Genomic DNA, 18,721 nt, shown 5'->3' with positions numbered 1-18,721 from the left:
GACTGGGCCAGGGTTGACCTGGGGAAACAGCGTTGGTTTACCTCTCTATGACTGGGCCAGGGTTGACCTGGGGACACAGCGTTGGTTTTCTGCTCTATGACTGGGCCAGGGTTGACCTGGGGACACAGCGTTGGTTTTCTGCTCTATGACTGGGCCAGGGTTGTCCTGGGGACACAGCGTTGGTTTACCTCTCTATGACCGGGCCAGGGTTGACCTGGGGACACAGCGTTGGTTTACCTCTCTATGACTGGGCCAGGGTTGACCTGGGGACACAGCGTTGGTTTACCTCTCTATGACTGGGCCAGGGTTGACCTGGGGACACAGCGTTGGTTTTCTGCTCTATGACTGGGCCAGGGTTGACCTGGGGACACAGCGTTGGTTTTCTGCTCTATGACTGGGCCAGGGTTGTCCTGGGGACACAGCGTTGGTTTACCTCTCTATGACCGGGCCAGGGTTGACCTGGGGACACAGCGTTGGTTTACCTCTCTATGACCGGGCCAGGGTTGTCCTGGGGACACAGCGTTGGTTTACCTCTCTTTGACTGGGCCAGGGTTGACCTGGGGACACAGCGTTGGTTTACCTCTCTATGACTGGGTCAGGGTTGACCTGGGGACACAGCGTTGGTTTACCTCTCTATGACTGGGCCAGGGTTGACCTGGGGACACAGCGTTGGTTTACCTCTCTATGACTGGGCCAGGGTTGACCTGGGGACACAGCGTTGGTTTACCTCTCTATGACTGGGTCAGGGTTGACCTGGGGACACAGCGTTGGTTTACCTCTCTATGACTGGGCCAGGGTTGACCGGGGACACAGTGTTGGTTTTCTGCTCTATGACTGGGCCAGGGTTGACCTGGGGACACAGCGTTGGTTTACCTCTCTATGACTGGGCCAGGGTTGTCCTGGGGACACAGCGTTGGTTTACCTCTCTATGACCGGGCCAGGGTTGACCTGGGGACACAGCGTTGGTTTACCTCTCTATGACCGGGCCAGGGTTGTCCTGGGGACACAGCGTTGGTTTACCTCTGTATGACTGGGCCAGGGTTGACCTGGGGACACAGCGTTGGTTTACCTCTCTATGACTGGGCCAGGGTTGACCTGGGGACACAGTGTTGGTTTACCTCTATGACTGGGCCAGGGTTGACCTGGGGACACAGCGTTGGTTTACCTCTCTATGACTGGGCCAGGGTTGACCTGGGGACACAGCGTTGGTTTTCTGCTCTATGACTGGGCCAGGGTTGTCCTGGGGACACAGCGTTGGTTTACCTCTCTATGACTGGGCCAGGGTTGACCTGGGGACACAGCGTTGGTTTACCTCTCTATGACTGGGCCAGGGTTGACCTGGGGACACAGCGTTGGTTTACCTCTCTATGACTGGGCCAGGGTTGACCTGGGGACACAGCGTTGGTTTTCTGCTCTATGACTGGGCCAGGGTTGTCCTGGGGACACAGCGTTGGTTTACCTCTCTATGACTGGGCCAGGGTTGACCTGGGGACACAGCGTTGGTTTACCTCTCTATGACTGGGCCAGGGTTGACCTGGGGACACAGCGTTGGTTTACCTCACTATGACTGGGCCAGGGTTGACCTGGGGACACAGCGTTGGTTTTCTGCTCTATGACTGGGCCAGGGTTGTCCTGGGGACACAGCGTTGGTTTACCTCTCTATGACTGGGCCAGGGTTGACCTGGGGACACAGCGTTGGTTTACCTCTCTATGACTGGGCCAGGGTTGACCTGGGGACACAGCGTTGGTTTACCTCTCTATGACTGGGCCAGGGTTGACCTGGGGACACAGCGTTGGTTTACCTCTCTATGACTGGGCCAGGGTTGACCTGGGGACACAGCGTTGGTTTACCTCTCTATGACTGGGCCAGGGTTGACCTGGGGACACAGCGTTGGTTTACCTCTCTATGACTATGCCAGGTTTGACCTGGGGACACAGCATTGGTTTACCTCTCTATGACTGGGCCAGGGGTGACCTGGGGACACAGCGTTGGTTTACCTCTCTATGACTGGGCCAGGGTTGACCTGGGGACACAGCGTTGGTTTACCTCTCTATGACTGGGCCTGGGTTGACCTGGGGACACAGCATTGATTTTCTGCTCTATGACTGGGCCAGGGTTGTCCTGGGGACACAGCATTGGTTTACCTCTCTATGACTGGGCCAGGGGTGACCTGGGGACACAGCATTGGTTTACCTCTCTATGACTGGGCCAGGGTTGACCTGGGGACACAGCGTTGATTTACCTCTCTATGACTGGGCCAGGGTTGACCTGGGGACACAGCGTTGGTTTACCTCTCTATGACTGGGCCAGGGTTGACCTGGGGACACAGCGTCGGTTTACCTCTCTATGACTGGGCCAGGGTTGACCTGGGGAAACAGCGTTGGTTTACCTCTCTATGACTGGGCCAGGGTTGACCTGGGGACACAGCGTTGGTTTTCTGCTCTATGACTGGGCCAGGGTTGACCTGGGGACACAGCGTTGGTTTTCTGCTCTATGACTGGGCCAGGGTTGTCCTGGGGACACAGCGTTGGTTTACCTCTCTATGACCGGGCCAGGGTTGACCTGGGGACACAGCGTTGGTTTACCTCTCTATGACTGGGCCAGGGTTGACCTGGGGACACAGCGTTGGTTTACCTCTCTATGACTGGGCCAGGGTTGACCTGGGGACACAGCGTTGGTTTTCTGCTCTATGACTGGGCCAGGGTTGACCTGGGGACACAGCGTTGGTTTTCTGCTCTATGACTGGGCCAGGGTTGTCCTGGGGACACAGCGTTGGTTTACCTCTCTATGACCGGGCCAGGGTTGACCTGGGGACACAGCGTTGGTTTACCTCTCTATGACCGGGCCAGGGTTGTCCTGGGGACACAGCGTTGGTTTACCTCTCTTTGACTGGGCCAGGGTTGACCTGGGGACACAGCGTTGGTTTACCTCTCTATGACTGGGTCAGGGTTGACCTGGGGACACAGCGTTGGTTTACCTCTCTATGACTGGGCCAGGGTTGACCTGGGGACACAGCGTTGGTTTACCTCTCTATGACTGGGCCAGGGTTGACCTGGGGACACAGCGGGTTTACCTCTCTATGACTGGGTCAGGGTTGACCTGGGGACACAGCGTTGGTTTACCTCTCTATGACTGGGCCAGGGTTGACCGGGGACACACAGTGTTGGTTTTCTGCTCTATGACTGGGCCAGGGTTGACCTGGGGACACAGCGTTGGTTTACCTCTCTATGACTGGGCCAGGGTTGTCCTGGGGACACAGCGTTGGTTTACCTCTCTATGACCGGGCCAGGGTTGACCTGGGGACACAGCGTTGGTTTACCTCTCTATGACCGGGCCAGGGTTGTCCTGGGGACACAGCGTTGGTTTACCTCTGTATGACTGGGCCAGGGTTGACCTGGGGACACAGCGTTGGTTTACCTCTCTATGACTGGGCCAGGGTTGACCTGGGGACACAGTGTTGGTTTACCTCTCTATGACTGGGCCAGGGTTGACCTGGGGACACAGCGTTGGTTTACCTCTATGACTGGGCCAGGGTTGACCTGGGGACACAGCGTTGGTTTTCTGCTCTATGACTGGGCCAGGGTTGTCCTGGGGACACAGCGTTGGTTTACCTCTCTATGACTGGGCCAGGGTTGACCTGGGGACACAGCGTTGGTTTACCTCTCTATGACTGGGCCAGGGTTGACCTGGGGACACAGCGTTGGTTTACCTCTCTATGACTAGGCCAGGTTTGACCTGGGGACACAGCATTGGTTTACCTCTCTATGACTGGGCCAGGGGTGACCTGGGGACACAGCGTTGGTTTACCTCTCTATGACTGGGCCAGGGTTGACCTGGGGACACAGCGTTGGTTTACCTCTCTATGACTGGGCCAGGGTTGACCTGGGGACACAGCATTGATTTTCTGCTCTATGACTGGGCCAGGGTTGTCCTGGGGACACAGCATTGGTTTACCTCTCTATGACTGGGCCAGGGGTGACCTGGGGACACAGCGTTGGTTTACCTCTCTATGACTGGGCCAGTGTTGACCTGGGGACACAGTGTTGATTTACCTCTCTATGACTGGGCCAGGGTTGACCTGGGGACACAGCGTTGGTTTTCTGCTCTATGACTGGGCCAGGGTTGACCTGGGGACACAGCATTGGTTTACCTCTCTATGACTGGGCCAGGGTTGACCGGGGGACACAGTGTTGGTTTTCTGCTCTATGACTGGGCCAGGGTTGACCTGGGGACACAGCGTTGGTTTACCTCTCTATGACTGGGCCAGGGTTGACCTGGGGACACAGCGTTGGTTTACCTCTCTATGACTGGGCCAGTGTTGACCTGGGGACACAGCGTTGGTTTTCTGCTCTATGACTGGGCCAGGGTTGTCCTGGGGACACAGCGTTGGTTTACCTCTCTATGACTGGGCCAGGGTTGACCTGGGGACACAGCGTTGGTTTACCTCTCTATGACTGGGCCAGGGTTGACCTGGGGACACAGCGTTGATTTACCTCTCTATGACTGAGCCAGGGTTGACCTGGGGACACAGCGTTGGTTTACCTCTCTATGACTGGGCCAGGGTTGACCTGGGGAAACAGCGTTGGTTTACCTCTCTATGACTGGGCCAGGGTTGAACTGGGGACACAGCGTTGGTTTTCTGCTCTATGACTGGGCCAGGGTTGACCTGGGGACACAGCGTTGGTTTTCTGCTCTATGACTGGGCCAGGGTTGTCCTGGGGACACAGCGTTGGTTTACCTCTCTATGACTGGGCCAGGGTTGACCTGGGGACACAGCGTTGGTTTACCTCTCTATGACTGGGCCAGGGTTGACCTGGGGACACAGCGTTGGTTTTCTGCTCTATGACTGGGCCAGGGTTGACCTGGGGACACAGCGTTGGTTTTCTGCTCTATGACTGGGCCAGGGTTGTCCTGGGGACACAGCGTTGGTTTACCTCTCTATGACCGGGCCAGGGTTGACCTGGGGACACAGCGTTGGTTTACCTCTCTATGACCGGGCCAGGGTTGTCCTGGGGACACAGCGTTGGTTTACCTCTCTATGACTGGGCCAGGGTTGACCTGGGGACACAGCGTTGGTTTACCTCTCTATGACTGGGCCAGGGTTGACCTGGGGACACAGCGTTGGTTTACCTCTCTATGACTGGGCCAGGGTTGACCTGGGGACACAGCGTTGGTTTACCTCTCTATGACTGGGTCAGGGTTGACCTGGGGACACAGCGTTGGTTTACCTCTCTATGACTGGGCCAGGGTTGACCTGGGGACACAGTGTTGGTTTTCTGCTCTATGACTGGGCCAGGGTTGACCTGGGGACACAGCGTTGGTTTACCTCTCTATGACTGGGCCAGGGTTGTCCTGGGGACACAGCGTTGGTTTACCTCTCTATGACCGGGCCAGGGTTGACCTGGGGACACAGCGTTGGTTTACCTCTCTATGACCGGACCAGGGTTGTCCTGGGGACACAGCGTTGGTTTACCTCTATATGACTGGGCCAGGGTTGACCTGGGGACACAGCGTTGGTTTACCTCTCTATGACTGGGCCAGGGTTGACCTGGGGACACAGTGTTGGTTTACCTCTCTATGACTGGGCCAGGGTTGACCTGGGGACACAGCGTTGGTTTACCTCTCTATGACTGGGCCAGGGTTGACCTGGGGACACAGCGTTGGTTTACCTCTCTATGACTGGGCCAGTGTTGACCTGGGGACACAGCGTTGGTTTACCTCTCTATGACTGGGCCAGGGTTGACCTGGGGACACAGCGTTGGTTTACCTCTCTATGACTGGGACAGGGTTGACCTGGGGACACAGCGTTGGTTTTCTGCTCTATGAGGCCAGGTGTGAGGAGACTGCAAGGGACAATTAATACGTTAAATATGGTTATTACCACCTGGGCTCCTCATTAACATGAATACATTTTTGTTTATTTATTTGTATGTGAGAGAAAGTGTGTGTGTGTGGGGAGAAGAGTGTTTCTGAGTCTGTGTGCATGTGAGAGAGAGAGTGTGTGTGTGTGTGCGGTGGGGAGTGTTTGGGTCATTGTGTGTGAGAATAACTGTGTGTTTGTGTCTGTGTGCGTGCATGTGTTCTGACCAGGGATTTACATGTGTGTGTGTGTTTGTCATACATCTCCATTGTGCCTGTGTCACATGTTCCTGTTTGTCAGTCAGTCAGTCAGTCTGTCAGGGTGAAGCAGGCTGCCATATCACGTTACACACAAGGCTCTGCTCCTCTCCCCTAAGGCCCACCCACTACATGTCACAGAATTTAAATTATGTCACTGTCTGACAAGGATTTGTGCTACATGTAGGACAGAAGTAGACCTGTTTAATCCAAATTATAAACTGGGTGGTTCCAGCCCTGAGTGCTGATTGGCTGACAGCCGTGGTATATCAGACCGTATACCACGGGTATGACATTTATTTTTACTGCTCTAATTACATTGGAAACCAGTTTATAATAAAAATAAGACACATCGGGGTTTGTGGTATATGGCCAATATACCTGGCTAAGGGCTGTGCCTAAGAAATGCCCTTAGCTGTGGTATATTGGCCAAATACCACACCCCTCGTGCCTTATTGCTTAATAATACCATCCTGTAGTTGGTAATGCCCTCCCTCCTTTCTGGTTTGATAATGTGATGAAGTCTGACACTGTAACAGTTTTCTTTACTTGAAGGAGAGGCGGACCAAAACGCAGCGTGGTGGTTATTCATGGTACTTTAATAAAGACACTATACATGAATAAACTAACAAAACAATAAATGTGAGAAAACCTAAACAGCCTATCAGGTGAAAACAAACACAGAGACAGGAACAATCACCCACAAACACACAGTGAAACCCAGGCTACCTAAGTATGATTCTCAATCAGAGACAACTAATGACACCTGCCTCTGATTGAGAACCATACTAGGCCGAAACATAGAAATACCCAAATCATAGAAAAACAAACATAGACTGCCCACCCCAACTCATGCCCTGACCATACTAAATAATGACAAAAAGGAAATAAATGTCTTAACGTGACAGACACATCCATTCAGAGGAACATTGACATCTGAGCTCGACCACATGAATCCAGGTTACTTATGGTGTCTAATCCACACCATTCCCAAGAAAAGCTTTCTGGGGTTATACTGCCATCTTGTGCTATGCAATGAGCATCTTTAGCTCTCACCATCAAGAACCTACTCTAAAACAGGGGAGTCAAACTCAATTTCCCTGTGGGCCACATTCCATCTTCACCGAGGTCTGGAGGGCCGCACTTAAAATAGATTATTAATCCTAGCTGTCAAAATAGTAAAAATAAAGAAAAACCTAGAAATGAGTAGGTGTGTCCAAACTTTTGACTGGTTCTCTATATATTTTGTTTTACATCATATTGAGCTCATTTATACAGGACTGAACAGAACGGATACAATATATTTGTTGTGCATCTCTGGCTTGCTGTAGTGTGATAAGATCCTATGGAAACAGAAGTATCTATCATTCTATTTCTCACAGAGGGTTAACCTTGTGAAAAGAGCTATATTTTCCTTGAGAAACATGTAAACATAAACAACAGCTTCTAAAATGATTTTCCTCCAATGGAAACCGCATAAGAAGTAGAGGTGACCATACTATCGACAGGCTCCATGACCACCATCAAGTCAAGTGCATCTGGTGAGGGGATGAGCAGCAGTCTTCCTTTGATGCCCATGTGTACGTCACAAATGGCACCCTATTACCTACATAGTGCATTACACCCTTATGGGATTTGGTCAAAAGTAGTGCACTACTTAGGGAATAGGGTGCCATTTGGGAAGAAGCCCAGCTCTTTTACATCTCACAAGTTAAACTAGAGTAAATAAAAAAAATTGAAAGTGTTCCAAAGTAAAATGCTTCATTCTTTGGTGAAAGTCCTATTCAGTCCAACTTTAAACATATCAGTCCGAAGTAGAAGTTAGAAACTGTTATCCCCTTTTTAAAAGAATGAGCTTGAGGTCAAAAAGAGGACTTTCCTCTCATCCTCTTCTCCTTCCTTACTGATGATAGCAGGGTATGGCAGGACAACAGGATAGCTAATGCTAAAACAGTATGGCTGTCCCTTCTGCTGACTGATCTGTATTCATTTATTAAAACAAATGTAACAGCAATGATTCAATGGCAGAATCATTTATATAAATGTTTATTGTACAGTACAATCAAAGAGCTAATTAATATATAATCAGTATAAACCTAACATAAGCTTCATGCAATATCACGGATAAGAATATGCAGACATGTATGGTATTTACAGTATTAGCCATTAGAGATGGACGTAAGGTGTGAGCTTTTTCTTCTGAAATTACATAACATTCACTACACCTGTCCTGCAGTCAAATGACCAAATTGCCCTATAGTGGCCTCATGGGTGGAATGTTATTCATATTTTTTATAATTTCATAATTAATAAACATTATTTTACAACACGCCAAAAATCTCATGGTTCTGTTATATTTCAGTCTTCTGTGAAGTATATGAAGTGTAATATTGGGATGCAAACTCAAAGTGTAATACATTTTAACTCTATATCTGACATGGTAAAGGGGTCTTATTTTTTTAAAGCCCATAACCATGTGTATGAGATGTATACTTTTGTTTCAAAGTAGATTTGATTAAGACTACCAAGACATATTTCCAATAGAGAGCCAACGCTCTGATCATCAGGGTCTATCTCTGAATTCTCTAAGTGAAGTTTATAGTTTCAGTCGCCTGTCAGAGGCCTTGTGTCCAGAGGTTAGGATGTGAGATAACCAAACAAGCCTGCTGGTCACTCTGACCCCTCACCCAAGCCTGACAGGTCAGAGCTGGAGGCATGGGAGACGGGCACACTGCTGCTGAGCTCCTATCCACAACTCATGTCCAAGGGGTCACTTTGTGTCCCTATATGCACCCTGCTGATACCTGTGTTACTGCCTTGGTGCTTAGTGGGGTCTGTAGGGTAGAGGTGGTGCTGCTGGTGCTGGTAAATGTTTTCCCCCTGCTGGCTACAGGTGAAGTATGTGTCTGGATGGAGTCATCATAACTGGACCTGATGCCTAACAGGTATGGGGGACATCATCCAGACCCAGAGAAAGGAAATCAGTTGGTGGAGTCACTCTCAATGTCTATACCTCCTAAATAGCAGTCAAGGTTGAGGAGCTCAGGGTCAGAGTCAGTGCAGGAGGGGGCAGGCTTTTCTATACATATACTCTGCAACAGTTCCTGGTCTACGGGACGCTGAGCACTCGGCATCCAATCAGATGTGTCCCAGTGATAGCCTATTCGGGGCGAAAATGTTATCAGTGAAAAACAAGCATCAAAGTGTCTGTCTCACCTTAGACACAAATACAGACATGCATAGATCATCTCAGTAGTCTGTTACTGTGACCATTGTTGGAGAATAGTCTGATAGGAGGTTTGGAGAATATAAACGGTGGATAATTATAGGGTATCCAATCTAAAAAAACTAAATTAGGTCAAATAATGTGTAGATACTCCACTAAGAAAACCAATGGTCCAAACCTTATGTCTCTATCATAATCTGTTAAAAAGTTTACCCTTGTAGGATGGCCAAGATTAGGGTCACAGGAACTAAACTCATCATCTGTCTTCTCCAATCAGAGGACATAAAACAACATAGAGGTAAGACAGATACAGTTGAAGTCGGACGTTTACATACACCTTAGCCGAATACATTTCAACTCAGTTTTTCACAATTCCTGACATTTAATCCTAGTAAAAACTCCCTGTCTTAGGTCAGTTAGGATCACCACTTTATTTTAAGAATGTGAAATGTCAGAATAATAGTAGAGAGAATGACTTATTTCAGCTTTTATTTCTTTCATCACATTCCCAGTGGGTCAGTAGTTTACATACACTCAATTAGTATTTGGTAGCATTGCCTTAAAATTGTTTAACTTGTGTCAAACATTTTGTGTTGCCTTTCACAAGCTTCCCACAATAAGTTGGGTGAATTTTGGCCCATTCCTCCTGACAGAGCTGGTGTAACTGAGTCAGGTTTGTAGACCTCCTTGCTCGCACACGCCTTTTCCGTTTTCCACGACTTTGGAAGTATGCTTGGGATCATTGTCCAATTGGAAGACCCATTTGCAACCATTCTTTAACTTCCTGGCTGATGTCTTGAGATGTTGCTTCAATATATCCACATACTTTCCTACCTCATAATGCCATCTATTTTGTGAAGTGCACCAGTCCCTCCTGTAACAAAGCATCCCCACAACATGATGCTGCCACCCCTGTCCCCATGTGCAGCTGCAAGCCATAGTCTGCCTTTTTTATTGCGGTTTTGGAGCAGTGGCTTCTTCCTTGCTGAGCGGCCTTTCAGGTTATGTTGATATAGGACTTGTTTTACTGTGGATATAGATACTTTTGTACCTGTTTCCTCCAGCATCGTCACAAGGTCCTTTGTTGTTGTTCTGGGATTGATTTGCACTTTTCGCACCAAAGTACGTTCATCTCTAGCAGACAGAACACGTCTCCTTCCTGAACGGTATGACATCTGCGTGGTACCATGGTGTTTATACTTGCGTACTATTGTTTGTACAGATGAACGTGGTACCTTCAGGTGTTTGGAAATTGCTCCCAAGGATGAACCAGACTTGTGGAGGTCTACAATTTTTTTCTGAGGTCTTGGATTTCTTTTGATTTCCCCAAGCAAAGAGGCACTGAGTCTGAAGGTAGGCCATGAAATACATCCACAGGTATGCCTCCAATTGACTCAAGTTATGTCAATTATCCTATAAGAAGCTTCTAAAGCCATGACAACATTTTCTGGAATTTTCCAAGCTGTTTAAAGGCACAGTCAACTTAGTGTATGTAAACTTCTGACCCATTGGATTTGTGATACAGTGAATTATAAGTGAAATAATCTGTCTGTAAACAATTGTTGGCAAAATTACTTGTGTCATGCACAAAGTAGATGTCCTAACCGACTTGCCAAAACTATAGCTTGTTAACAAGAAATTTGTGGAGTGGTTTTAATGACACCAACATAAGTTTATGTAAACTTCCAACTTCAACTGTAGATATCAATTTTGAGACATGACATTTTAATATTTTAGTTTATGCTTTTCATATTAATGAGACATTACTCAGAAAAACAAGTGTATCTCTATGAAATGTCAACGGAGCACTGAACGTAGCGCAAGCTATTTATTTCAGTCTTTTACATTTCATTTTCAACATATTCAAATAATGATTGATAGACAATGTCATTAAAAACATTATTTTGATTAATTTATTCATACTATTTCTTCCACAATATATAGTCCTGACCCAAATCTGGGGTTGCAACACAAGCCGGCTGGTCGTTCGTTCTATCGGTTCGGTTGCCAGAGACGTAATCCAGTAGTTAAGTCTTTTTGTTTTAAATCTATAGACACAATGTTCCGTTGCCATGATGGCTGGCAATGTTCTTATTATCCCTTGCCTGCTAGCTAATGAACTTTGACTAACACAGTCAAGTCAAACAGTGTAGCCAGAATGACAGCAAAGTAGCTGCATTTGCGTTTGTTTTAAGCTTTCTAGTGACTTTTTGGGGGATACATCCATAACAATAAGCTAATGATGTGTGATTTCGCCTGGCCTAGAAAATGTGCTCTCTTGCAAGGCCACTTTTCAGAGCAGATAGCCAACTACACAGCTAAAACAATGATTTCAAACTGAAGCTGGAATGACAACAAACTAGCTGCATTTTGTGTTTTTCTATTGACATTTCTTTGTATATATCCATAAAATGCTGATTCATGATTTCGACTGGCTGAGAAAAGCTGCCAGACTGTCTGTTTCTGTCCCGGCACCACATTCATTACCATAGAACAGCTGGAGACTGAATTTCATTATTGAAACAGACAGCAAGGTTATGACACATCTCCGCTGTTGAAAACCAAATGCCAGTCTAAAGGAAACGGGAGATAATGTCTAGATGCTTTTTACAATGTAGATCTAGTATATAAAATGCCTGTCTGAGCTGATGCGACTGTGGATTGCGCAGTCAGACAGAACAGATTAAATAGGCATTTTAACGTCATAGATTTAGCCGGTGGTAATTTGTGGAATAGACATGGGCTGGAATGCATTTTTAACCAATCAGCATCCAGTATTAGACCCACCCGTTGTATAATTGAGCTTTTTGCGACCCCCCGGGAAGAACTTTGCAGAAAACCACAGCATATAAAATCCTCAAAAGTCACGGTGAGAAGATCTTGGTACGTATTATTGGATGTATTAGGTTACAAAATGCAACTTTTAGGATACAATGTTAATGATATGTTAGAGAAAGACCTCCCGGAGTGATTCAGAACATGAACAATCATATTTGTCTTGGTAAAATGTATTTTATAACATAAGGAAGTGATATTCCATCACCAAACACGTTTTCGGCACCTAATAATTAGTGACCTCACAACATCATTGTGAAATCTCCTCTGTATTAAATCAGATTAGACACCAGCAGGCCTTCAGCAGCACATTCAAGGGTAAGATGTTATAGAGGGTTTATTTACAAGCCAGCACATTGTTAAATGGTCCTTTCGGAGTACAATTCTGCATTCGCTACGGTAAGCTAACAGAGCATGAGAGGAGGGAAGACGAGCACATCACCTCTGGTGTTTTGAAGAACACAAGCCCAGTAATGACAGCTGAGAAAGAAATACAATATTTCAAGAGTTTACACTACAAAGAGACAAATTAACACCCATGGGAGTCAGTGTATTGGACTGATGCCTACTGAAGAGCATATACTGCATGTAAAGATGTAGCCAGAACCACTGGGACCTCTAGCCAGAACCACTGGGACCTCTAGCCAGAATCACTTAAAGCCAACATTACCTCATCTACTGACTCCCTAAACACAATTATCTACTGACTCCCTGAACACAACTACAGTGGCTTGCAAAAGTATTCACACCCTTGGCACTTTTCCTATTTTGTTGCCTTACAATCTGAATTAAAATTGATTTTTTTGGGGGGCTTGTATCATTTGATTTACACAACATGCCTACCACTTTGAAGATGCAAAATATGTTTTATTGTGAAACAAACAAGAAATAACACAAAAAAAACACAACTTGAGAGTGTATAACTATTCACCCCCCCCAAAGTCAATACTTTGAATACCCACCTTTTGCAGCAATTACAGCTGCTAGTCTCTTGGGGTATGTCTCTATAAGCTTGGCACATCTAGCCCCTGGGATTTCTACCCATTCTTCAAGTCAAAACTGCTCCAGCTCCTTCAAGTTGGTTGGGTTCCACTGGTGTACAGCAATCTTTAAGTCATACCAGAGATTGTCAATTGGATTGAGGTCTGGGCTTTGACTAGGCCATTCCAAGACATTTGAATGTTTCCCCTTAAACCACTGGAGTGTTGCTTTAGCAGAATGCTTCGGCTCATTGTCCTGCTGGAAGGTGAACCTCCGTCCCAATCTCAAATCTCTGGAAGACAGGTAGAAGGTGTTGCCTGGATTCCAGCACTTACACTGATGTCTCAGTGGTTCATTGTCCTGCTGGAAGGTGAACCTCTGTCCCAGTCTCAAATCTCTGGAAGACTGAAACAGTCCCTGTATTTAGCGCCATCCATCATTCCTTCAATTCTGACCAGTTTCCCAATCCCTGCCGATGAAAAACATGCTGTCACCACCACCATGCTTCACGGTGGGGATGAAATTCTCGGGGTGATGAGAGGTATTGGGTTTGCGCCAGACATAGTCATAGCGCCAGACATCCTTGATGGCCAAAGTCTCATCTGACCAGAGTACCTTCTTCCATATGCTTGGGGTGTCTCCCACATGCCTTTTGCGAACACCAACCATGTTTGCTTATTTTTTTCTTTCAACAATTACTTTTTTTATGGCCACTCTTCCATAAAGCCCAGCTCTGTGGAGTGTATGGCTTAAAGTGGTCCTATGGACAGATACTCCAATCTCCGGTGTGGAGCTTTGCAGCTCCTTCCAAGGTTATCTTTGGTCTCTTTGTTGCCTCTCTGATTAATGCCCTCCTTGCCTGGTCTGTGAGTTTTGGTGGGCAGCCCTCTCTTGTCAGGTTTGTTGTGGTGCCACATTATTTTTATTTTTTAAGAATGAATTTAATGGTGCCCCGTGGGATGCTCAAAGTTTTGGATATTTTTTATAACCCAACCCTGATCTGTACTCATCCACAACTTTCTCCCTGACCTGTTTGGAGAGCTCCACGGTCTTAATGGTGCCGCTTGCTTGGTGGTGCGCCTTGCATACTCTGGGGCCGTTCGGAACAGGTGTATACATACTGAGATCATGTGACACTTAGATTGCACACATATGGACTTTATTTAACTCATTATGTGACTTCTGAAGGTAATTGGTTGCACCAGATCTTATTTCGGGCTTCACAGTAAAGGGGTGATTACATATGCATTCACCACTTTTCTGTAAAAAAGAAGTAATTAATTTCACTTCACCAATTTGGCCTATTTTGTGTATGTCAATTACATGAAATCCAAACAAAAATCCATTCAAATTACAGGTTGTAATGCAACAAAATAGGAAAAACGCAACGTTGGATGAATACTTTTGCAAGGCACTGTATCTCCTGCCTCCCTGAACACAACTATCTCCTGCCTCCCTGAACACAACTATCTCCTGAAACAACTAGTGTAGTATAAGATAGGAATGATACCTTATTTTCCACAGTAAATACTGTGTGATTGAAGTCCTATGAGGGCTAAGGAGGGAGTGACAAGAGAAATCTAACATTAGCACACAATAAATGTACCAAATACTACATAGGGTGAATACTCCATTGAGTAATGCAGGTGGAAATAAATAGATGGGAATTTAACCATATGTTTCAAAATAAACAAATGCTAATGGTATGGATTGGAACCACAGAAGCCACAAACTACACTTAACACAAGAGTTCAGGACAACACAAGGATGTGATCTTACACTTACATCAGGAGACTATCAGGAGACTGTCAAACTATCAGGAAACTATCAGGAGACTGTAAAACTATCAGGAGACTGTCAGGAGACTGTCAGGAGACTGTAAAACTATCAGGTGACTATCAGGAGACTGTAAAACTATCAGGAGACTGTCAAACTATCAGGAGACTGTCAGGAGACTGTCAGGAGACTGTAAAACTATCAGGTGACTATCAGGAGACTGTAAAACTATCAGGAGACTGTCAAACTATCAGGAGACTGTCAGGAGACTGTCAGGAGACTGTAAAACTATCAGGTGACTATCAGGAGACTGTAAAACTATCAGGAGACTGTAAAACTATCAGGAGACTATCAGGAGACTGTCAAACTATCAGGAGACTGTCAGGAGACTGTCAAACTATCAGGAGACTATCAGGAGACTGTCAAACTATCAGGAGACTGTCAGGAGACTGTAAAACTATCAGGAGACTGTAAAACTATCAGGAGACTGTCAGGAGACTGTAAAACTAATCAGGAGACTATCAGGAGACTATCAGGAGACTATCAGGAGACTATCAGGAGACTATCAGGAGACTATCAAACTATCAGGAGACTATCAGGAGACTGTCAAACTATCAGGAGACTGTCAAACTATCAGGAGACTGTCAGGAGACTATCAGGAGACTGTCAGGAGACTGTCAGGAGACTGTCAAACTATCAGGAGACTATCAGGAGACTGTCAAACTATCAGGAGACTATCAGGAGACTGTCAAACTATCAGGAGACTATCAGGAAACTATCAGGAGACTGTAAAACTATCAGGAGACTATCAGGAGACTGTCAAACTATCAGGAGACTATCAGGAGACTGTCAAACTATCAGGAGACTATCAGGAGACTGTCAAACTATCAGGAGACTATCAGGAGACTGTCAAACTATCAGGAGACTATCAGGAAACTATCAGGAGACTGTAAAACTATCAGGAGACTATCAGGAAACTATCAGGAGACTGTAAAACTATCAGGAGACTGTCAGGAGACTGTAAAACTATCAGGAGACTGTCAGGAGACTGTAAAACTATCAGGTGACTATCAGGAGACTGTAAAACTATCAGGTGACTATCAGGAGACTGTAAAACTATCAGGAGACTGTAAAACTATCAGGAGACTATCAGGAGACTGTCAAACTATCAGGAGACTGTCAGGAGACTGTAAAACTATCAGGAGACTATCAGGAGACTGTCAAACTATCAGGAGACTATCAGGAAACTATCAGGAGACTGTAAAACTATCAGGAGACTGTCAGGAGACTGTAAAACTATCAGGAGACTATCAGGAGACTGTCAAACTATCAGGAGACTATCAGGAGACTGTCAAACTATCAGGAGACTGTCAAACTATCAGGAGACTGTCAAACTATCAGGAGACTATCAGGAGACTGTCAAACTATCAGGAGACTGTCAAACTATCAGGAGACTATCAGGAGACTGTCAAACTATCAGGAGACTGTCAAACTATCAGGAGACTATCAGGAGACTGTCAAACTATCAGGAGACTGTCAAACTATCAGGAGACTATCAGGAGACTGTCAAACTATCAGGAGACTATCAGGAGACTGTAAAACTATCAGGAGACTATCAGGAGACTGTCAAACTATCAGGAGACTATCAGGAGACTGTCAAACTATCAGGAGACTATCAGTTGATTGCCAGACTATCAGTACTGTATATGTAGATTGTCAGACTATCAACAGACTATCAGCAGACTATCAAGAGATTGTAAGACTATCAGGAGACTATTGGGCTACTTCCCACAACGTCAATGTAAATGACAACTTACACTGTGCCCCCTGTTAAACCCTGACCTGGGGCTGTGCATAGATTTAATCCAAACTGGAGCTGAGACTAGAGAAAAGGAGAGGAAGAAGGACAAGTGACATAAGAGAGAACACTCATTCAGAGGTATCATTACAGGTAGGTGTTGCCTAATAATATGCATTAGCCTGGATTCCAGCACTTACACTGTGATGTCTCACCCTGTCATCTTAGACGAGTAACGAAACCTACCGTTCTCATCTCCTGATCCTGACTGGTAGGAACAGAGGGACTCTGAGGCACTGCTACGGTTTTCCAGGTCTTTCTTAGATCTCTGAGTGGAGACCGGATCCAGCTCCACTACCTCTTCTGGGGGAGACAAAGATACAAATCACTTATGACCTTGCTGATGAAGACGAGATTGTTTGATTCACCATAAACACAAAGGTATCATACTGTACTACATGTAAAGCCACATCATATGTGCAATTTAATTTAGTTGTTTACAATAATAATACATGCAGGTTATCAAAGTAAAGCTGATAGGTCAAAATGTGAAAACTATGAATGACAAAACAGTGTCTTCTCATTTCTGCTCCCAGCCTCCAGTCATCTGCTCTCACCATCATAGTGGTAGTCCCAGCAGGGTTTCTGGATGGACTCCGTCTCTGAAGGGGTGTTGGAATGCAGGCGGCGTGGCAGGGTGGGAGCCACACTGCACACTGCCACCCCTCTCCTCAGCATGGGCACGGGGTCTGGGTCAGGGGTGCTGTGCTCTGTGGGTTCCACCAACCCAAGACCTTCGCAAGAACCCTTGTTCAGGTTGTGGCGTGAGTTGCTGGGGTAACTAGGGGTATAGGAGATGGGTCTAACTGGGATCTGTGGTGGAACGTCCCAAGTAGACTGGGACTCCCCCGGCTGGACTTGACCTCCAGGTAAGCTCTCCCAAAGAACTTTTACCATCTTCATCCTTAAGGTTCAAAGTTCGAACGTCACAATTATTTGTCATATATTCAAAAATACAATCAATCACTTACTGACAACAGATATCATACCTCATATTCCTTAGATCCGTCCTGTTTGGCCCTCTTCCGGACGGCTACAAAGAGCAGAGACAGGCCCAAGATGGTAACCAGGAACAGGGCCAGTCCAAGGAGTTCCTCCAGGCCGATGGACCAGCTGGTGAACAGCAGCTCGTTCCTGACCAACACCTCGAGCTCACACTGCCGCCCAACGAACCCCACCACGCAGCTACAGTTGAAGGAGCCATAGGTGTTTACACACACACCTCCGTTAGAGCAGAGGCTCTCTGTCTGCATACACTCATCTACATCCCCAAGGCACCTGGACAGAAGAACACCGTCCAGAGTCACATTCACATACAGCATCTATATGGAGTGTGTTCCAAATGGTCCCAATATAGTGCACTACTTCTGACCAGAGCTCTGTAGTGCACTATGTAGGGAATAGGGTGCCATTTGGGATGCAACCATCCAGAACCGATATACAGTATATATTGCAGCTCTGGCATAGTGTGACATCATGGATGTGTCATACCAAACCTGGAGTGGAAGAATGCGGGTTAGTGAGAGTAATAGATGTTTCTGCTTACCGTTCCCCCTGAAACCCGGGCTCACACTCACACACAGCCCCATCCAGACTGTCGATACAATGTCCACTGTTTCTGCAGGGGTTATCTTTGCAGTACGGACCAACCGCACACCTGGAACATAGACATGCTTTTTAACTTCCCATACATCATCTATTGTCTTCAGTTTTTCACCAACAACAACAATGCTATGAGAAATGTCCAACCCAACAGGATAGCAGACACGTGACTAACACTATAAAGTTCTAAAGTCTCAGAACTGTTTGTGGTGATTTCTTCTTTCATAACCCATTAAGGTCCTCACCATAAAGGTACAGTGCTTTCAGAAAGTATTCACACCCCTTGACTTTTTACACATATTGTTGTGTTACAGACATATTTGAG

The 18,721-nt window shown here is 46.5% G+C and overlaps 1 protein-coding gene across 1 annotated transcript in view; it reads right to left on the bottom strand.

The window, feature by feature from the left end:
- Positions 1 to 6,696: 6,696 nt before the first annotated feature.
- The window catches only part of fat1b (FAT atypical cadherin 1b), a 59,382-nt gene continuing 47,357 nt past the window's right edge, over positions 6,697 to 18,721 (bottom strand). The window contains exons 16-18 of the mRNA XM_064972651.1: positions 17,352 to 17,698; positions 16,981 to 17,097; positions 6,697 to 9,278 (exon numbers count right to left, since the gene is read on the bottom strand). Coding sequence (XP_064828723.1) covers positions 9,100 to 9,278; positions 16,981 to 17,097; positions 17,352 to 17,698 — 643 coding nt within the window. The 3' untranslated portion in view covers positions 6,697 to 9,099. The remainder of the gene's footprint in view (positions 9,279 to 16,980; positions 17,098 to 17,351; positions 17,699 to 18,721) is intronic.

This window comes from Oncorhynchus masou, chromosome 9, assembly GCF_036934945.1.
Source record: "Oncorhynchus masou masou isolate Uvic2021 chromosome 9, UVic_Omas_1.1, whole genome shotgun sequence".
NCBI classification, from domain to species: Eukaryota; Metazoa; Chordata; class Actinopteri; order Salmoniformes; family Salmonidae; genus Oncorhynchus; species Oncorhynchus masou.
Note: the sequence above shows the minus strand (reverse complement) of the source record. Positions and strands in the feature narration are given on the sequence as shown.